This window comes from Helicoverpa zea, chromosome 1, assembly GCF_022581195.2.
Source record: "Helicoverpa zea isolate HzStark_Cry1AcR chromosome 1, ilHelZeax1.1, whole genome shotgun sequence".
Classification (NCBI taxonomy): Eukaryota; Metazoa; Arthropoda; class Insecta; order Lepidoptera; family Noctuidae; genus Helicoverpa; species Helicoverpa zea.
The window spans coordinates 8,092,393-8,113,585 of NC_061452.1; the positions used below are offsets into that span (position 1 = coordinate 8,092,393).

General features: G+C 37.3%; 1 protein-coding gene across 1 annotated transcript; it reads right to left on the reverse strand.

Moving 5' to 3' along the window:
- Window positions 1–14: 14 nt before the first annotated feature.
- Window positions 15–15,905, reverse strand: LOC124632505 (PDZ domain-containing protein 2-like). Its single transcript, XM_047167368.1, has 5 exons — window positions 15,644–15,905; window positions 5,609–5,781; window positions 4,517–5,352; window positions 4,147–4,288; window positions 15–2,714 (listed from the first exon to the last, which is right to left on the reverse strand). Exons 2-5 carry the CDS (start codon window positions 5,766–5,768, stop codon window positions 2,587–2,589), a joined length of 1,266 nt encoding a protein of 421 aa, XP_047023324.1. The 5' UTR covers window positions 5,769–5,781; window positions 15,644–15,905; the 3' UTR covers window positions 15–2,586.
- Between the last annotated feature and the right edge of the window lie 5,288 nt (window positions 15,906–21,193).

The following is a 21,193-nucleotide window of genomic DNA, read 5'->3' on the forward strand; positions in this document are numbered from 1 at the left end:
ACAATATGTGCGTATTCTTTTAAAATATACATATATTTTTAAGTAATATTTGTGTTGCGTCTACAGTAAAATGCCATACTTAGTAAAATGCAAAAATACTCGGTTAGCCACCGTAATTATCATTGTTATGCTTTCTAGTTCATTGGTCGAATATACTTAAAACTACATTACTCACGGAAATATGTACATTGTTATTTTTGTATATTATAAAAATATTTGGACTTAGTACATTATTTTATAAATACAGTCTTGTGAAGGCAAATAGTGTGCTGCAGGTGTAGCCACAATTGTTTGAAAATGACACCTTTCAAGTCGACGACTGATTTTCCCATTGTCTTTTACGCATATTATTATGTTTCATGATATTTTTATACATAAGTGATTTTTTTCAAATAGAAAAGAGTCCCCTTAAGAAAGTTAATACTATGTATATGTAGAATATGTTTACGTTGAATATGTTATACAAAATAGTTAAAGTGTAGTTGTGCAAATGGGTTTTTCCTACGGTATAAATAGATTTTGTGCGTCAATTTTACCAACTTTTAAAGATATAAATAGCATTTTTGTACAAAACGAGTTATTAAAATACATACATTGTTGACTCTAATAAAAGCACTTAGCACTTATGTAGACCTAACTTTCCTCATATAGGTAAAGTTTAAATAAACCTATCATTATTTTTTTTATATGTACTTTATCTTTACAATACGTACTAAGTATAGGTTATAGATATAAAAATAAGTTAGTTAGCCTTATAATTACGAACTCTATACGTTGCACTCAGCTTTGAATCAATATCACAGTCAATTTTTATCAAATTGTATCAAACTGTGTGTATCTAATACTTTTCGTTTGCTTTCGTTAGTTTAGTTAGTCTTAACCTAGATCCTCAACAATTTATTTGCAAAATCTATATGCACTTTTGAGCAAAATTATTGGTGCCAATGATAAAAAAATCGATTGGATTTAAATACTAGGTAGGCTTATAGACCCACTTTATTTGCTCTTCAGCACATTTGAAAGGTAAATTTGCATATAAATTGTTAGATCAAGTCATTCGCAAAGTTTTTAATACTAATAAATATAGGTATATTTAAGTAGAGCAATATAGCTACATTCGATTAACACTTTCGGCAATTTATTAATAAATGCAAGGTCAAAATACTTTCCGTTATAATATAAAATTTTAAATATATTATGCTGCACAAATACATAATTTTATATATAGTTTCCAAAAATATTCTTACATAGTAGTTTGGTGAAATTTTCCAAAAAATAGCTGCTATTACTATCATAATGTAACTTCGATATTAGCGAGTAGAAATGATTTCATGATAAGCAGTTCATAACATGCCTGGGAAGTGTGTAAATTCGATCATACCTTTTGTACCTCTATAGCAATAGTTAAAATACGACATATTGCCGTACGTTCATCTCAGAAAATGGCTTGTTTTTTTACAATGACACACTTTCGGGGTCAGAAAAGGGTATATTATTTGTCTTGATATACCCATTGAATAAATTAGTATTTTTTTTGCTTTCAAAATCTTAATATTCTCTATTAGATAATGGAACGAAAATGGTTTAAGAAGATTTATTTTATAGACAGTGATTAGTTGTGATGTGGTCGCTCTTTTATTGCGCAGTTAGAATATTCCATACTAAATGAGTTCTTAACATGCGAGATGGTTCACAATCATGTCTAATCGTCTAGTCCGATTTGTAACAATGCGAACGTGTTGCAGAAAAAGAGAAAGCCGTATCCTTAGATAATGGATTGCACATCGGAATTGAGAATGTAGGCAATGTTAATTTTTGGAATGCATCAGCAACTGGCATTAAAGTAGGGGCGTATTGAAAATCCTGTCTCCAATACGTGGTACAAAAATATATGCTTCATGATTAAGTAAAGTTTACGTCCAGGATAAATGTTTTTTTGAAGACAATCCATTTCTGTACACATGCAAAGTGATAATAATGCATTTGTCTGCCTTAGTCACTGGTCAACGATACTGGCTTAACGTGCAACTTCAGCTACGTTAGTTTCCTCCGCAGATCCTTATTATCTACTGCCTTAAGCTTCAACGCCACTACTTAAAAAGCGGTTTGCTTAAGTGGAACATCCATTTGGTTAGTGAAAGTCTTGACTTTTGTAGTGGTCTTGTGAGTATGAGAAACTCTCACGGAGTAAGGAGATGAGCGGAGATGCCGTAATCCAGGTAGATTAGGCGCCTTCTTCTATTTCAAATGCGTACGGGACACTTGATCAAAACAATCAGTTACGAGTAAACTAATGAGGCGTTCGGGTTCTTTGAGACGTCTGTCACCGATTTTTGGTATTTTAGTCGGGTCCAAAGAAGGTGTATAAGGGCGAAAAGAGTAACATTCCTCGCCCCCGATCACCTGCATTTTGGCGCGCTACTTTCTCAGGCGATTTTATCTTATGGCATCTCCGCTAGTCATTTAGTTCTCCAAGGTAAGTCTTGACTTTTGTAGTGGTCTTGTGAGCTACATAGTGGAGTAGATGTCGGCGGCTCTGGTCAGCGCCTGCTGCTCGTGGCCGAGGTCACAGCAGGCGCAGCGCAGTCAGCGAGGCGGGCGCCGCGTAACCCGCAGCAGGACTGGACCAGCGCGCACGTCCTTGAACAGACGAATGGCCTCTCCGTGGGTCAGGCCGGCTGTGCATCGTCCATTCACTGATAGGATCTCGTCACCTGGAATAATACAAATATAATTTTATTAGAGCTTTTAATGGTCAGAGTGTATCCATTTCTCATTTCCTTCAGTACCATAAGCTGAATATCGAAGACTCGAAAGAGCCATGGTACTATTAAATGGTAAAGAAAGGCTGATTTAAATATGGTACAACCAGTATGACAACGCTCATCTACACTCAAGAACCTTCCACTATTTGGTAATAGAAGGTACCCCTGTCCTACCTACATTCAGATCGTGATAACTGCAATCCTCTTCCAATATGGCAAGTAATGTTCATTCATTAGTTTATATGGAGAAAATGTTCAAAGTAATTGGGTGCGAGTATTTGAGCTATTACCCCAATTAGTCCGTAGGTATTTGATAGCGTCTACAAATAAATATCAATCAACGTTTTTCTTGCATTTATTTATTACACGAAACACATTTTATAAAACAGTCAATTAACTCACATTTACCTACTGATTCAATTAATATTCTAATATTGTGAAAAGAAGATGTACCTAGGTATTTTTTATAGAATTTGCTTGCAGATACGTAAAGAGATAGATGGAGGAAGAGATGAAAAATTGAATGAAAAAGTTAATTACTTAAAAATCTTACTAAATGTTATGTATGAATTCAGAATCTTAAGTTCAATGGTTATGACTTTTCAGCGTGTACATAGACACTCGGAACACATTAAAAACATGTTTGTCCTTTATATTTATGGCAGGAGCATTAAAATAGTACTTCAAGTGAACCGTTGCTCATCTCGGTACTTATTACGTACGTTAAGGCTGGAAAACCATCAAAACCTTCAAAGTTACTCGTAAATCGGTACTTGAAAATGCACAGCTTTTTAGTATGACTACGATAACTAGGAAATCGAACATTTAACACTTGCTCGTAATTTGTATTTATTTGAAGGCATTCTACATTCTACAAGGGCGATCTAATTGCCACGTGCCAGTGCTAATTAGGTGCTCTGTTTGCTCAACTGAATATAACCTTAAATGATATTTATAGCGTACAAACGGCAGGTGTAACTGTTAGGTAATATAAAATGCAGCTGCCGTGCAACAGTCGCTAAGGAATTTTCTGCACCTTTCTATGAAGTATAATAATAATGATGGATCGCATACATAAGTAAAAGGTTAAGTTATGTATTGACGAACTAATGTTGTTTTAATTAATGCTAGCTGATGTGTATGTGTCTTCCATTCCCTGTTTCGTAATTTGAAAATACTTTGTTGGAGAACATTCGTTTTTAAAATGCACGCGATTGCAACATTGGGTCCGCAATCGATTGATTGATTGCATTGGATGCTAGCGACCGATTATAATCATACATGAGAAAGTAAGCCAATGAGATGTTTCTTATCATAAGCTAGTTAGAAAACGTCGAACAGCGCCAATCATTAAAACAGTTGCCTGTACATTTAATATTACCTTCTCTGAGTGCAGATTCAGCTGCCTGGCCGTTATTGAAAATGGTTTTGACAAAAATGCCCATGTCTCCGCGCGGCGAGTCCCGCCCTCCCACGATGCTGAATCCGAGACCTTTCCCGCCAGCTGACTTCGTAAACCGCACCTGCAATGTTATTAAAGGCCAGCTTGGTGACACGTACAAATTGCAAGACTTACACTATCACAGTTTTACAATCCGAACTGTTGCGAAGTGAATGTTATTTGTCAGTTAAATAGTAAGCTGCTGAAGGTAACAACAAACTAGGCTTTTATGCTTAGTTTTGATAAAATTCATTAGAAATAACACGGCACCGTTTAAATTACACTACAAACGCAACAAACGTTGACATACCTCAAACGTGTGAGTATCTCTAGGTTCAGGTGCGGGTGGTCTTTTCCCGACCTGAGTGGCGGCAGGCGGGGCGGGTGGCGGCCGGGCTGACCTCGGAGTCGCACTCACACGCAGCTCTGCGACACCGTTCCTCAACTGCTGCATCGGTTCCTGTCTTGACTGAACCCGTGGCAATCTATACGGCTCTTCCCAAAGCCTTTGGGAAGCTTCACATGGAAGACGATTGTATCCATTTCTGTATGGGACATCTAATTCGACATTTTCACTATATGGGCGTCGACTTCGTCCCTCAGCACTATTCTTCCTCCTTTCAAGTACGTAATTATAATCAACCACATCTCGGCTTTCATCTTCTTGACTAATAAGAGGCGTGCGGTCTCTTTGTGCTGCAGAGTCTTTGGCTGCTCTATACACGTTTGGGGAACTGCACCGGCGTCGCACTGAAGCTGACTGGCGTGGCGGTGATGGTGATGGGGGGTGACGTGTTGCAGTAGGACTAGGAACGTAGAAAGTGGACGGCTGTTGCTGTGGTGGCGCCAGGACGTCGTGTGCGGAGAGTGCACGGCGCCGGAGACCACCGCCAAGCTTCCCCAGAGCACGAAGTAAATCTGGAGCGCCACTAGTGACACGAAGCGACGCTGTTGTGTACACTTTCCCTCTATGTCTAAAGGATAACTTCGACGGTGGCGCAGGCGAGCAGTGTTGAGGCGGTCTCGGAGGAGAAGGAGAGCAGCGTACTGGACTGGGTTCTCGGTTGCCTGAACCAGGCCTCAAACGTGAACATCGCCGACGTAATTTTCGCCATCTCTGCGAAAGATTCGCATTCCATCCTTCTTCTGCAAAGTAAATGAAAACCTGATGTAATTGGTGTTATTCTTCCTGATGACATTAATATCCCTAAAAGCTACATACAGGTTGCTCAAGGCAAGTCAGTTCCACTCAAACGGATGTACGAGTACTAACGTACTCGTAAGTGTGTAATAGGTAGTCAAATCTAACATCAACCGGTTAATGTTCTAAATAAACGTAGCGAACAGCTTATGTAAACGGCAGTAATGCCATATAGGGTTTTATGACACATAAGGAAGTTACCTTTCTTGTTGGTGTCGGCGTCGGATGCGTAGTCGTGCGCGCGCGGGGGCGGCGCGGGCGGCGACGCGGGCGCAGCGAAGCTGTGGCGCAGCGGCGTCATGCGCAGCAGGCGCGGACGGTCGCCGCCACCGCCGCGGGTACCCCACGCAGGAGCACCCATTTTACTTTATCTCCTGAAATAACAATGTATTGAATGCTGAGTAAGTTTCATGGAATCAAGCACAAATAGGTACATGCCCTATTTCTATTTCATGTCCATAGCACATTGATAGGTCTGCCCATAGTCGTGGACTGTGGTCGGACTTAATATACTTGGACCATCACCGCTAAATATAGCAACCACTTGTGCTTATTAGAAGCTCAATATAATTAGATTAGACTTCATACACATTTACATCTTCAGAGGGACTGAATTTTAATAGGCATGTGCCCGTATGAGTTGAATATTTAAATTGAAGTTATAACTTTAGAAGCCATTGAGGATTATAAGTAGAGGCATAAACATTGACCACGCTGCGTCCCACACGGCGTGGGTTTAGGTCGGCAAACAACGACGTCCGGTCACCGGAGCCCTGTCGCATAACTTCAACAATTATGTCTAGCCGTGACCTACATAACCAGTAAAATATTCGTTACTCGCGACTAGGCGAACCCAAACCAAGGGCCATGTCACGATTTTCACTCCTTTACCGAATTTATGTATATTGTGTTCGATTAATCGTGGCGCCGAATTTACGCCCTTGCTTAATCAGACGGTGACGTTTTTGACCAAATAAATCGTTACGTGAAACATGGGAACTGTTGACAAAGATTTCGTTCTAATAATAGGTAACACAGCATTACTCATACTCAAGCTACTTAATTATAGACTCACATTAAGACGTTTACTATCGTAGACAGATGTTATTGTAATTAGAATCCTACCCAAACAGCGTTGCGCCTGACTTGAGTGGGAGCTGGCAGCGGTACCTCTTGCGGATATCCGCTCCGCCAGACTCACCCACCACTCATACTAAATAGTAAAGACGCACCTGATGCACTTTGAGCGTCTATCGTGGTATTTTTTAACGGCCATGAAGTCATAACGTTCGTATATTTAATAGCCGCTTATTTGACGCCTGGCTGCGCAGAGCTCGCGTGCTCTTCAACGACTAGTTGATTCGAGTGTGTTGTACCGAGTCTGACAATTATTCCTGTTACGAAACTGTAATAAGGGAATAATACAGCGCATTGTCTGTTATTAAGAACAAGGATACAAAGAACGTCTCTACTGTAACAATGTCAATAAACTTTTCTTGATGGGTCTCTATTTCTGTACATGCAAGTCCAACTTGGTCCACATTGTTGTTTAGTTTGGAGGAAACGTTTGAACTGTTGGTACAGAACAAGAACAGGTATGGGGACTTTAGTACATATATGTAGGAGTTAAAGGTTGATAAAGGGACATTTATTACGTTACTTACATAGGGGCTTGTTTGAGGACAGCCGGACCATATTAATCTCAAGGGATACTGCAGACTTGTAGACACCATGCCGAGCCACGCAATTAAAATTTCGGCATCCAGATCCCTGATCCCGAGGGTGAAATTTACTACCCATAAAGGGCTCTGCGGTCGAACAAAAAACAAGGGGACGTGGGACGGCATTTATATTGACCGGCACTCCAAATGAAGATTCATTGTAAATACCTATAAAATGGACAACGGTTTTCCTGCCTACATAGGCACTTATTTGTAGTTCCATTCATTAAGTTGAGAAGACTCTAATTACAATAGGCACATAGCTTATTATTGTATTATTTTCAATGATTAATGTAATCATGAATTTATTTAATATAACACCTATTTGTAACATAATACGGTTATCCAATTAAGAGAATTAGTCATGCAATTCTTGGTACACGAGGCTAATGAATAAACAACAGCCAAAAGTTCGGCAAATAAGTTCTTTGCCCGTGGTCACAGTATTTATGTACAACAGTAAAGTACAGTTTTGTAATACAAAACAATAACATTTTACCGACTAGTTTATCTAGTTAGGCACAGTGGAGGCAATTGGCGTTAATTTTTGCCGGCACAGTACCGTTGCGAGCCAAATTTGGCGGTGCTTATGCCGTGTCGCTGGTCACTGATCTTCCGGTGCCACGCTCTACTGTCATTGTCAATGATGGCTGGATCCATTCAAAAGCCTAATTCATTAAACTTTTATTATATACAAGGTTACTCAGCAGATCATTCAAATGGATAATAATGTTATCTCAATACGCCTGACATAGTTTAAGGTATATTTTTATAGAGACGCGTTAAAACCGTAACAGGTTAGTCCCACGCTTTTGTTGCGAGGTGTTTGGATTAGTTTTTTACTATAAAACGAATAACGAGCAACATTCTCATTGGATAACAATAGATCAATTAAATCTACGCTTTCCTGTATACTTAGTGTGTGGTATTTGTAGAAGGCGATGACGTAATTTTAACCGATTTCAATACCAGGAAATAGTGCTCAAAAAATTCAGTACTGACAGACAGTTGAACCCATTTTTTGTTAAGCCTAAAATATAAGTTATATGAATTTGAGCATGCTTGTTGATTTCGCTTTCGAATCGGCTGAATTTATTCAAACATTCCGAATTAAAACTAAGACTGAACGCGGGAATGTAAAATGTGTAAACAAACAGAAAAGTATAAACAAAAAATATTTTTCAGGCGTTACATTACAAATACAATTAAGATAATTATGATAACAAGCGCACAATTAAAATGAACACTCAGTGTATAAATGTGTACGTGACAAAACCAAAAGCTCAACTCCTAGCATCAGCAGATGGGTGAGCGGGAGCGGCGCTCATTGTTCCCCGTGGCCCTTCTTTGAACTCAAGTGGACCGCCATTAAAGCCTGAATCCATTAGTTGTTCATTCCACGGGACTTTTAAGTGTTCTCGACCGTTTCAATGCGATGTGTGAACCAGCAAATAACAGTCTATCCGCTATCAGATCGGGTCCATTTCAAACTTAGAACTCCACCGCCATTAAATGTCACGCAGTATGAAAATTACCACTTGAAGTTTTACTCTACTTTAATAATAAATATTTATCATGGTTGACCATCAAGGTTAAGAACATAAGGCAAACCTGATATCGCTATACTTTAATCACAAGTTATAGATCTATATTTTGTTCTAGACCTAGATTATGAACTTATTGGCAGAGACAAGTCACTTGGCCGTACAATATTGTTGTTGGAATTTATGTTTAATGTAACGTAGATAACTGTTTGGTAGCCATGTCGCGCCCACACTTATTAACCAAACTAAGATTTATGCGTAACTAAGAGAGCGATAGTGGCACAATAGGCCCTAAGGAATGTGACCCGCGTTTTGTTCGTTACCAACTACAGCGTCGCCCCTTTCATATACCAATTCAAACCATGAAGGGCCGTCATCTAATAATAACACGTTTTATAAAACCTACAATTATAATCCCTGAGTGCGAAACGGCGGTTCTTTTATAATTCTAATTTCTTTGTCATTGCATTTGCATTTAAAATACCTTGCAAGAGAAATCATTCGGGCATAACATTGATTTTCCTCGGTTTTCCGATAACAATTGTGGAAATGCATGAAATTATTTGTACCTATTCTTAAATAGCTACATGAACTTAATAATGAAGATTGTATAATATTGTTTATTCATTTATCGAGCTAATTTATACAAGTTGTTTATAATTCATGCCGGAAAAGCAGAAAAACAATACAACTGAGGCGACGCAGATGATATTGCTTGAAAGAATAACCTTTTCAAACAGTTCATAGCGTTATTTGTAATTTGTATGAACAAGTAGGCCGGCTACGGTATTGCAGTCCGGTGGATCTCTGCTGTTCGCCGGAACATTGTTTGCAGTAGAATTAAAAATCTACCCGCGCTCTACATCCCAGCCCAGCTCATCGAATGAATCTGGGAAATTACTTCTCGCTCTTTCTATTATGATGTTCATCGTTATTTACTATTATTCATTTATTTTCTCAGGAGAAATCGGCCTGCTCTAATTCCATTGTTGTACTTTAAGTAAGCCTTCAAATCATGTTCCGCACAATAGAAGCGAAACAAATGTACACAAATTAAACACTTACTGTGACCGGTTCTAATTACAATATCGTGAATATTCATTGTTTGTGGAATAGGTATGCTAACTATTCATAAAGTGTTATAGGTATTTTTGAAGTCATTTGCGATGTATGTGGAAAACAATGTAAGTGTGTGTGAAAATATTTGAATCTTTATGAATGATGACATCAGGTTTTTGCCTTGAGGTTATTATTTCACATGAAACACATAGGTATAATGAAAATTGCAGAAATGTATTTTAGTTTTACTTTGTACGGTCATTGACTTCCTTGCCTCCGAGGCTATGGAAGATTGAGCAGTTATGCTCATCAGTTAACTTTTGCTAGTTGTGTCTAATAGATCAATCATCATCTGTTGTAATTTGTGGTTGAGCGCAACATGTACATTTCATTTGTTTCTCCCATTCGATCACTCATATATTCATTCCCATCATACTCATATAATTTGCAAGATTCATCTATTTTATTATCTAAACACATCCCACCTTGGATTCCACCCACTTCGTTACCGTGGTCACTTTCAAATAGATACTAATATCTCGAGAAAAGTAAACCTATTGCAGTCCATCTTCTAAACGTTCTGTCTTTTCAAAGATTTTGAGTAGTTTTCACACTTTTCATTTATGCGTAAGTGACTCATATTCTACATGAAATTGAAATTCTGAGATGAGTTTCCTTAAATGCAAACTCACTGAATGAGAACTACAAAATTATAATAACAAAAAGGCAAAGCAACATACGTTTTGCCTTTTTGTGGGCAGAACACGGTTCAGCAACTTGTTTTTCTATTGAATTTATATAAAACTCAAAATTTTTGTAGGTACCCAAAGCATAATTTTTGACTGTTTATTGCCAGGTGATTGTGAAACTGCGAAATAAATAATACATGATGTATACTATCCACAGCCTCACCCATTGCTTTCAAACCCTTTAAGTATTTTCGGTTTTCTTTAATTCAATAAACGCCAAAGAAAAAGCGATGATAAATATATTTTTATTTGACATATGAAACCGTAGTGTCCGTAGGTACGCCGCCATCTCATATTGTATGTCAGTGGTACGTTTCCAGTTTCAAAATTGATGGATGACTGACGGCTGCAATTTTCGCCGCGGAGTAACGATGTCGTATGTGGGACATCGGAGAGCGAGCAGGGTTTCGCAAGAGTAAAAGCTCAGTAAAAGTAAATTTATATAAACAGGTGAACTCGCGTGCTGTGTTAAATGTTATATTAAAGTTACTGCGGGTAATAAAAAAGTTATGAATGATGTACGTAATTAATTTTTGTTGCAGATACGCTTGATAGTGTGGAAAAACTTCTTATGCCAAATAAAATTCCTTATCGGGAATTTGAAATTGTTTTTTGTTGCAAGGTAACCATAACCAATCTTAGACGATAAAGTTACCATAAGTGACAAGCAAAGCAACAAATCATTTAATTTTAGTTTGTGATTTCTCAATGTAATTTTCTTCAATCAATATGTCATGTAACGTGATGAGAAACCGTCATGGTGTATTATGTTTCAGACATGAGTTGGAATACATTTTACTATTTTCAATCTGTTAATGGATTCATCTATTCATTAGAGCAGACTGTATTATCGTACTAATACCTGGTATAAATGAGAAAGTTTGTTGGGTACATGTTTGTTCCTCAATCGCGCTTAATTAATGAGCACATAACATCAAATACGCACAGAGACATCCACACTTCCTACACCCGTACGTCTATAACGCTGTAAACAAAAAGTGCGATATAGTAGACTGTACCCGAACACAGCTAAAAAGAAAAGTTACATCCTGGCTGTTAACCCTAACATATGAAGATACAGAAAAGTTAATCACAATAGCAAAATAACATAATTAATAGCTACTTCAAACTCAAAAAAAACACCGTTCACACACATACGCCTACACACCCTCCACTATACCATTACACTCACACACACAAACATCCACAAATACACTATTCATCTCACATCTACCTCCCACACCATTTTTTTATACTCATTTATTATTTTATTTTTGTTATTTTATGATAAGAGTTCATGTTAAGTTTCAATTTAAATTTTTATAACATTTTTTTTTCTTTATAAATTTATTTTAATTTTAATTAGTCTTAAGTAAAATTCAAATTTGTATTACTAGTAATTTGTATTGGTAAACCCTCTCTAAATTAGCGCCCAAGATACAGGCTTTGCCTAGTTTGGGGCTAATGATAACAGAAAATGTACCTTTTTTGGAAATAAATTTCTTATTCTTTATTCTTCTTATTCTTTAAATATAGGATTTTTATCTGGATGTGGACAATAGTTCCCTCGAGACGCGTAAAATCGGGAGCGGAAGCTAATAAGTTATATACCTACTTCTTGTTATCTACAAGACCGGGCCAATGACACTATTTCACAAATGTCCAACTTTCGTCATTAGTTGCCGGTGAAATCTTAATTCAACCTTAATGAAGATATAATTACTATTTCCATATCTACTGTTGTTATCTTTCGAAGCAGTAATTGGTTCATGAGAGCCCTACTTACATGTAGCTTGTGGCTTCGTTAATCAAAGACGTCATTGTCTAGATTATCGGCGTGGGAGACCCGGAATATGTGGCGATCTGTTTATCATACTGGACCGTAACTGGTGTACTGAGAATAAGTTACGAGACAATCATCTCGTGTGACTTGTAGATCGTCGGACTTCTGAAAGTAGCCGTCTTACTAGAGAATCAATATTTAGGAGCTTTGCTATAAGTGTATGTAAACTGTGTTGTTTACCCAGAACAAAGTATATAAGCAATTTGATTAATTAGGAGCTAATAATAAGTGCCATCTGATGCGATAACACTGTTCAATGTATTGTGATTGTCATTCATTTTTTAGTTAGGCATGTACTAAAAAGCTACTACTACCTATCTACTGTTTGCCTATCTTAAACCAAAAATAATAAAATCCACAATAAAACCTGAATCACTAACCCAACGAATCCTGATTCACAACCCAATTAATACAGTGTCAAAAATATGTTTCATTGTTAAACTTATATTTATTATGTATTATTTACCTTAAAACACATAACCAAGCACATACTTAAATACGGAACAAACGGAGTTAGATATTATTATTGTTTACGTTTTCCTGGACCACGTAATTGTATGCGTAGGTGCATGACACACCATAGTCCTTTTGCGAGGTCATTTGTTGAGGCACTGACCATAGCTTTTTGGAGCCAGCCTTCAAAAGCCTGCAACATTTTCTTTGTTATTGCAAACTAAAATAAATCTAAATAACCGCAAAGAGATGAAGTTTATTTTAGTCTTCATTTGTTTTTATGGAAAACAGGTGTGCATATTAATAAACATGATCACATTGCGGTTATGAATGATCACCAGTCTATAAATGAATGGACATCTCGCACCATGTACCTAGTACGTACCCACGTAGACAAGTACATTTTAAGTGCGCGTGACTACAGATGCTTGGAAAGGTTAGAAACGTTAAAATTCATGTCAGAATAATAAAGCACATCAATGTTGCACACCACGGTGCACTCAGCGAGATTGCTATAGATCAAGGACTTTCGAAATATGGAAGTAACGATTCAACGATTCGATTGCTAAGAATCGAATAAATGCAGAAAGGTTTATCTATTGTCTGCTATTAAGTTATTTTGTAATTATCATATAAATGTTCCTGGTGTTGCTTTAGAAGATAATTGTCGCTGAAATTTTGCGATGAAGAATTTGGATGAGCATAGAGACGTGATCCTCTGAGTCATTTTGATATTAGCAATTAAAAATGAGAGTTAGTGGATGATTGGTTATATCTAAATGCTTTTAGAAATCACTGTCTAATAGCTTAACAGTTACGTGACGTGAAGAGTGATTCTTAGCGCACGAATGGGTAATTGGATGAACTTTGTCAACTGAAATGTGATCACGTGAATTCACTAGCATCCTAATATAAACCTTCACTTTACCGTCACTGACGTATAGGTTTTTAATGTATTAGGTATTTTTAATGGGCGCCTCAAAGTTGAATTGAAAACATGTTCTTTTTTATTCAGTATCTAACCATATTGATTTAGATAAAGAACGGCTTAAAACTGCTTTGCTTAACAAATTCCCTTTAGAACATAAACACAACATAAGTATCACTTGTTAAGCAATACACGTAAATCTTAAAACACTACTCTGAAACAGGAAAATTCTAAACTCTAAGCAAGGTTTCGAATAAAATGTAACTAATAAACATTGGAAATTCGAAGGCTCTTTTCCTAAAAATTTTTCGAATTCATTAAACCTACAAACTCCATAGATAATAAATAACACCCAGATGTTGGACGCAAAGATAAAAAAACATCAAATTCTACGCTCTTTTCTATAAATTATTATTCGTTGAATATCCTGCATATTGTTTCATTCAGTATTGAAAATAGATCTTGCACCCACATTTCTTCGCAGCGTTAACCATAAGCGGCTCTATGGGAGGAGATTAGTGCATTAGTGGGGCAATAAAAGAGCAATGTTATTGAGAAGCCATCTAAATTTGAATTTCTTACTAATCCTTTAAGCCTAAGCCCACACAACTATAGCTATAATTGGTGAATCTTGTTAATGTTTTCGATAAGAAACCCGGTTTCCGATTAAGGTGATGCAGAACTCAATAACTGCCGTTTTGGAGGTGCAACATTTTAATTTTAAATTATTGAGATCATGAGACATCCGTTCTCAGTAGGTAACGGTTTTTTCATCTTCATATTTTGGTCGCCATTTATTAAGCAAATACTGTTTATTGGTAGATTTCCCAGATAGACTTCTCAATTAAGAATTAATTCTTATTCTCGAAAATCAATTTCAGAGATTGCCATATGTACCTACTACTTTTGTACTCTTCATTTCAATTTAAGTAGGTTCCTACAGGGCAACGAAGGACGAGTCCATTGCTATCTATCCGTCTTTAATCCAGATGGTCCTAATTACTGGTAGGTAGGTTTTCCCATATGGAAAATCCCAGTGACTAGACCCGACCAAATGAGCAGTTTCTACAAAGTACGATAAAAACTGCCTATTGTAATCAAATAAAGCTAAGTGCGAAATTGTAACAGCCATTTAGCTCATAGAAGAGTTGAACAGCTGTGCCAAAAAACAGTCTGCCAAAATAATAGCTATGATCTCCTAAATCATTTGCACAACAATGTTAACTAAATACCTACTAGAGATTAATCGCTCTAATGGATTGATGCAGTTCACAATAAGAACCGCAACATGCATACGGTATAGGTAATAAAAGAGGGTGCGGGATGAATGCACGGCGCTGACGCTGCACAATTAACTTTACCATTTAATCAAGACAAAATAAATCTTATAACGTAGCAATAAGGACTTTCAAAACGGTTTGTAAATTTTGGTTCATTTGTCTGCTGGAGCGTGGCGGGCGAGGGTTCAAACTATGAGGGAGCGTAGAAAAGCAACGAACGATACGTTATTTTTTGTGCAAATATTATTTAAGCATATATTTCATCTGTTTCCAGGTGACTGAATATGGAATAGTCTGCATTGAATTTTATTGTAAATAAAAAGAGGAGTAGTTTTTTTAACAAGTCTTGTGTGTTTTGGTAACATACGTATACATATTACAAAAGAATTAAAATTGTTTTAGAATATATGTCATTGTTACTATAAATATTTGCCAAGCTGTTGAACTAATATGAAATAAATGCAAATATCAAGTAAAATAAATAACAGTTTCGTTTATAATTATAGCCGTTTATACAAAACACCACAAAACCGATTAATGTTTGTCCCAGTATCGGAAAACAGGTTCAATTTCACCAATAAGAATTTGAATTAATCAACGAACTTTTATCGGAATACGAAAACAATTATTAATTGGAAAACATAAAACGCAAAACTTACCTTAAAAAGAAAAGTTGTATTTAACGCAACAGCATACGTCCGGTTGGCATGATAATTTTAAAAACATTACCATGGCGGTTACAAAACTTTAAAAATTAATTTACATACACCGTCTGCACAGACACTGCAATAATGCACTTGATTGTCCAAGATATCGATCGTGACGTAACGAAAATGCACACGATCACAGGAGCCGGTACGCGATGCACCGCCGCACGTTCGTCTAAAGCGAATGTCGAATTAATACTAACATAACCTCAAATTTACGCGCGCCGCTCGAGAAATTGTTTATGCTGTCTGTACACCCATAAATGGGGTTCAGTTGTGAAGAAGAAGGAAATACGACAATCCCCATGCGAGACAAAGACCGAGTGTCGACAAAGGTGTATTATGATGGGGGAGCAGACTGTACTACGATAGCGTTTCTTGTTAACGGCGCGGGGCTCTTTACTATACAAAATAAAAATACTGATATAACACCTTATTTAATTCCAAATAACAGGTGTTTACAGATATATTTTAAAGAGCGGCATAGTTGGCTATGTTGGAATCTATACTGTCAGTCAAGTTGTTAACGTAAACATGGATCTGACATCGTTTCCTACATTCACAATCTCTCTACCACAACACACCTGTATTGATAAAACCTGATACGGTAAAGAATGAAAGATAATATTAATGTTTTCATTCTAAGATCGGAAAATGTTCAACATCATTTTATAGTTTAAATTAAAAAAAAAAGTCGGAAATTTAAAAAAGCACCTGTAACGGTTTTGAAAATTTAAATTAAACATGTGCAGTCAATATTTTCGGCAAGTGGCACTTGAGCCTCACGACAAGTTGAAGACAAAAAATCTTTTATTGCGCAGCGAGCGATGTGTACCTGCGCAGTGCGTCTCCCCCGGGTCCCATTCCCATCCCATAGAAACCATTCAAGCGTGAAGAATGAATGATTTTAAACAGCTCGTACAAATACCTGCTTAAATGTTCCCACTCCGTATAATCTGACTATTGGTTTTTTATGACGTTCAATTGTTTTTCTCATTAGCCTATTCAGAATTAAGCCTGTTTAAAGCTTAGGTGTAGATATTTTTCTAGGAAAGCTTAATTAGTAAAGAATATTTACGGTAGTGTTTCAAATAAATTTCTCTGTAACAACTGGGTTAAGCGAAACTGAAAGCATGTTATTTTTTCTAGCAATAAGATCGTCATTGATTCTATAAAGTGATGTTTCTCTGAATCTGTTATTAGTTTTAATTATTGATGAGTGAAAGATAAGGACAAGGTTCTTAACAAGTTCGTAGGTGTAGCACCCACACGGCACTACGACTCACACCTCACAGCGGCGCCCGCAAGGCTGACGATTATTATTTTATCAAAGAACAAACAAAAGCTTGTCTCAAAAAAATGGATAGGACTTCATTATCTAATGACACACACGTAGCCCACACATGAGTTTAAGTTATTTTGTAACCACATTATCAATGTGGTATTTATTGAGTGACGTCGGAATGTAAAGACATTAAATACTAATCAGTATCCGTCCGTTTTCAATTTAAAGATACTTCATCAAAACATTAACCGTCTTACCACAAAAACTTTTAAACGTCAGTTTAAGCCTTGTCTAAAAAAATGTCAAATTATGACGTTGACATATGGTTCATTTTGCAGCCACATTTTTTTTAGACAAGTGTAAAACAGGCGTTTAAGTTTTTGTAGTAAGGCCATCAATCGTTTCAATTACCCGTTGCTATGACTTTATAGCCCTATTCTCTACGCATAAATATTTATTGAATGCTTAACATAAAATTAACAGCGTTTAATATTTAGCAGGCCTCCTTGACCTGAATGACCTTTATAAGGTATTTGTCAAGTCCATAAAGGTAAGGGGCTTAACGATCGTGTGTTGACTGGGGAACGTAGCGGTCGCGGTGGCGCGTGTTTCCTGCGCGCGCGCACCGTCTGGCGGGAGGGGGCACGCGCACGACTCCCAGAATGCGTGTCGTTAACGTTAGCTAGCTATGTTACCTCACAAATATAGCATGTACCATACAATAACACACATTTTGAATGTATAAACAAAACAGCTGCCGTGCCAAACAGCACGTCCGGGACATTACTTCATAAGGTGCTAAAACACAAAAGCTTTTTAATCCGTACCCAATACAATTTGTCAAGTATCGTTACCCCAGTGTGTACTGCACTACACAAATACGGATCGACATAGCATTAAGTAGACCCACATTTGATAGATTAACTGATAAGGACGCATGAGGTGCATGATGTTGTGGTTTTGAACCCGCTGTATGTGTGGGCGGGTGGTTTATTTTGTTTGTACCCTTCTAAACACAACGAACAGTCACTGCAGGCGTGTAAACGCTACAACGTGCGGCGCCAACGATTTTGGGGAAATTTGTAATCAAAATAAAATAATAGTAATAAAATAAACTTGGTTTTGTTTATGAAAAAAATACAACCCTCCAGGGGTTTGATGCTTCAGTAAAAAAGTTCCGTAGATTTCACTTCAAAATTATGTCAGCTTGCACAGTTGTTAACGCTTTCATGTAAGCTTCAATACTTAGGAATACAGTTTTTCCCTTACCTCAACAAACACAAGAGTTAGATAAATACCGATATTTTCTAAAAGCTGTATAACGTCTGAACTTTCTTGCATTCACAAAGAAAAGCCGTACGATAAGCAAACAATACGTACAAAGGTTGATAAATAATTTTCTACGTCGCATGTGTAAGTAATCGGCTTTGTTTTAATTCAGAGCTGCCGGTCGTGTTATTGTTACGGACGGGTGAGTTGCGAGGAAGCCGTTTGCTCGTAATCACGATTACCTACGGCCGGGGAACATATTACGCGTTCTAAACTACAAACATACGTACTTTAACGTTGCTAAGCTTATTATTAGTAGCTCGAACGTGTAATACCTGTTTGATTAAGCGAATATCGCTTATGGTTCCAATTGTGGTTTGTTACAAGTGTTAAGCAACATGCAAGCATTGTTCCTGCTATAATTGTTGGTAATTTAATTAGGTACTTGAGAGTACCTCTACTTCTGGTAAAAGACACGCAACTAAAAAACTCAAGTACCTATCTTCAAAAGCTACTTTCCGCATTGATTTATGTAAGTTTCTTTGTACTGTACAGGAAAAGCTCGGTGGTCTCTTTGATACACGCGGACAGCCACACTCGTCATTCCTGTTGTAAGTTGAACAAAAGATACATCAACAAACACCGCTCAGTTCAAGAAGTTCTCGGAATTACTGGAGGTACCACTCCCTCGGAATGTCTGCAAGCATTATGTCACAATTACTGTTGAAATCATATAATCTGAATTTAAATAATACTTGGAGATTGTATCCAGTGTTTTAATAAGTTAATAAGAGCACAATGTGCAGTCTAGACTAGGAGTGGCATTCCGAGGCTGCGCATTGTCAAATAATGCTATTTGTGTCACATGAACTTTGCTCTGTTCAAGGTTTTCGACAGGATAATATATTGTGTTCAGGCATTCTAGGCGATCTAGCTTGCAACGACGAATTTGTTATGTACAGAATAATGGGCTAGCCGAATGAATGGGGATATGATGACATGGATAACAGTACCTATGCAGTTATAAGGTGTCACATGTAAGAAGACGGATCACAATCCATACAAAATTGCCCCACGTCCTATAACAATGTGACGTCAATGTCAATTTTGATCCATCTTCTTTATGCAGATAACTTTTCCATTGCCATTGGTTATCTTCGCACGTTTTGTGTAGGCGAAAATAAAGCACCTTATTAATAGTGGATTGCCGCTTTCGCCAATAGTTTTTTAAGCTTTTCTTTTATCCATAGAAAACACAAATATTATGATACACTAACACTACGCATTGAAAAGCAGAAACACAAAGTGGTAAAGTAACAAAGGAAAGGTTCATAGCTGCTACTGCTGCAAGAATAACGTAATATTTATTCAAATTAGATAAAGCCACGGACATTGCAAAATAGGGGGAGGGGTGTGAAAATCTATGATAAACAAACAAAACAACTTAACCACGGTCCTATACATATTTATTACGTTCCTTCAAAATATTTTGGCAAAATCAACTCATGTAGAAAAAAAAACAAATGAGTATTGATCACATTCATAGATTCTCAAGAGAAAAGCTCGTAAACCAAAACAAACGACATTTTGAAATGAAAGCTTTTAGGTTACGCAAACTAATTGCTATGATAACCATGTATTTGTTATATCACGCAGCATAAAGGCGCGGCTCCACCGCAGTGCACGCTGTGCACGGACACGCGGCGCATTTTAGCTGCGTGTATTCATTTGTTTGACAACGTGGGTCTACGTTTCCACTGAAGTACACGAATATGACCCACGACTATGTATAGCGTGGCACGGCGCACGGGTAGACCCACGCTGACAGCGTTGAGCAACGTAACCGCTTACAACAACTGCTCTGCGATAACCGAGCTGTACATAGTCGTGGGTCTTATTCGAGTACTCCAGTGGAAACGTAGACCCACGTTGACAGTGTTGAGCTATGTAACCGCCTATTCGAGCAAGCCACGCGTGTATCAATGACGTCAATTCATGCGTAGCCTCTCCGTGGGTTGCAGTGGACACAACCACATACATTTTCTTACAAAGCGAAGCTTAATACACGTGCGTAGGCTCTCCGTGCACCGCGGTGGAGCCGCGCCTTAACGCCGTTTGCTAACCTCAATTAACATGAACATTAAAAATAATGATAATTGCTCCAAATTAAAAACACAATGTGAATTTATCAATAAGATTTATGCGCGGGAAAGCCGAAGTCCCACGGCTGTTGTAAGTGAGCTGTCTAATCACTACACTAGATCTGGGATGATATCATAGCTTTGATCCGGGTCGCCTTGACTGTTAAACGTTAAAAACGTACTAATATTAGACGTAGATAGGATATTGTTTTTGCCATATAAACATCAAGTAGCTAAATCTAAGATTGACGTGTCAAAATCTCCTCATGTGCAAAAACTTTTGTGTTTTGTTTTCGTTGAGTCGCTGGTTGCAAAATCATGGAATCAAATCACCTTCACGCACATGTAATAGATTAATTATACTAAAATAGTTAAGTATATTATATTATACTTGGTAAACGTTTAAATACCAAAACTTAAAAACCCCAAAAAATAATATTTAAAATGTATTTTGAACTACTTTAAGACAGTCTGCAGTAAATGTCGCATGTACTAAGCAGTTAAGCACATAGTTAGTAGGCCGTAACATCGTTTAAAATGACATCGCTTTGTGCTTCTAGCTGTAAACTAGAGTTTTCCATTACCGCTGGAAGGTTCAACGTTACGCTGACTGAATCGTGTGAAGAAGGCAACAACTCAATTACTGAGAAGTCTGCACTTCCGTGAGAAACATGTAGAAAATTATTAAAACAAACGGTACATACTCCGGTAGTTAGTTGCAGACATTCACTACATTTTGTCGGCAAATGTTACACTTATTATGTACGTAAAATTATTAATTATTGAAGTGTAGAATGTTAATTTCTT

Coding starts and splice junctions, on each gene's coding strand:
- LOC124632505 (XM_047167368.1), bottom strand. CDS start 5,768: ATGGGTGCTCCTGCGTGGGGTACCCGCGGCGGTGGCGGCGACCGTCCG. Junction 5,353..5,608: donor CGCCGACACCAACAAGAAAG/GTAACTTCCTTA, acceptor TTTACTTTGCAG/AAGAAGGATGGAATGCGAAT. Junction 4,289..4,516: donor GAGATACTCACACGTTTGAG/GTATGTCAACGT, acceptor ATAACATTGCAG/GTGCGGTTTACGAAGTCAGC.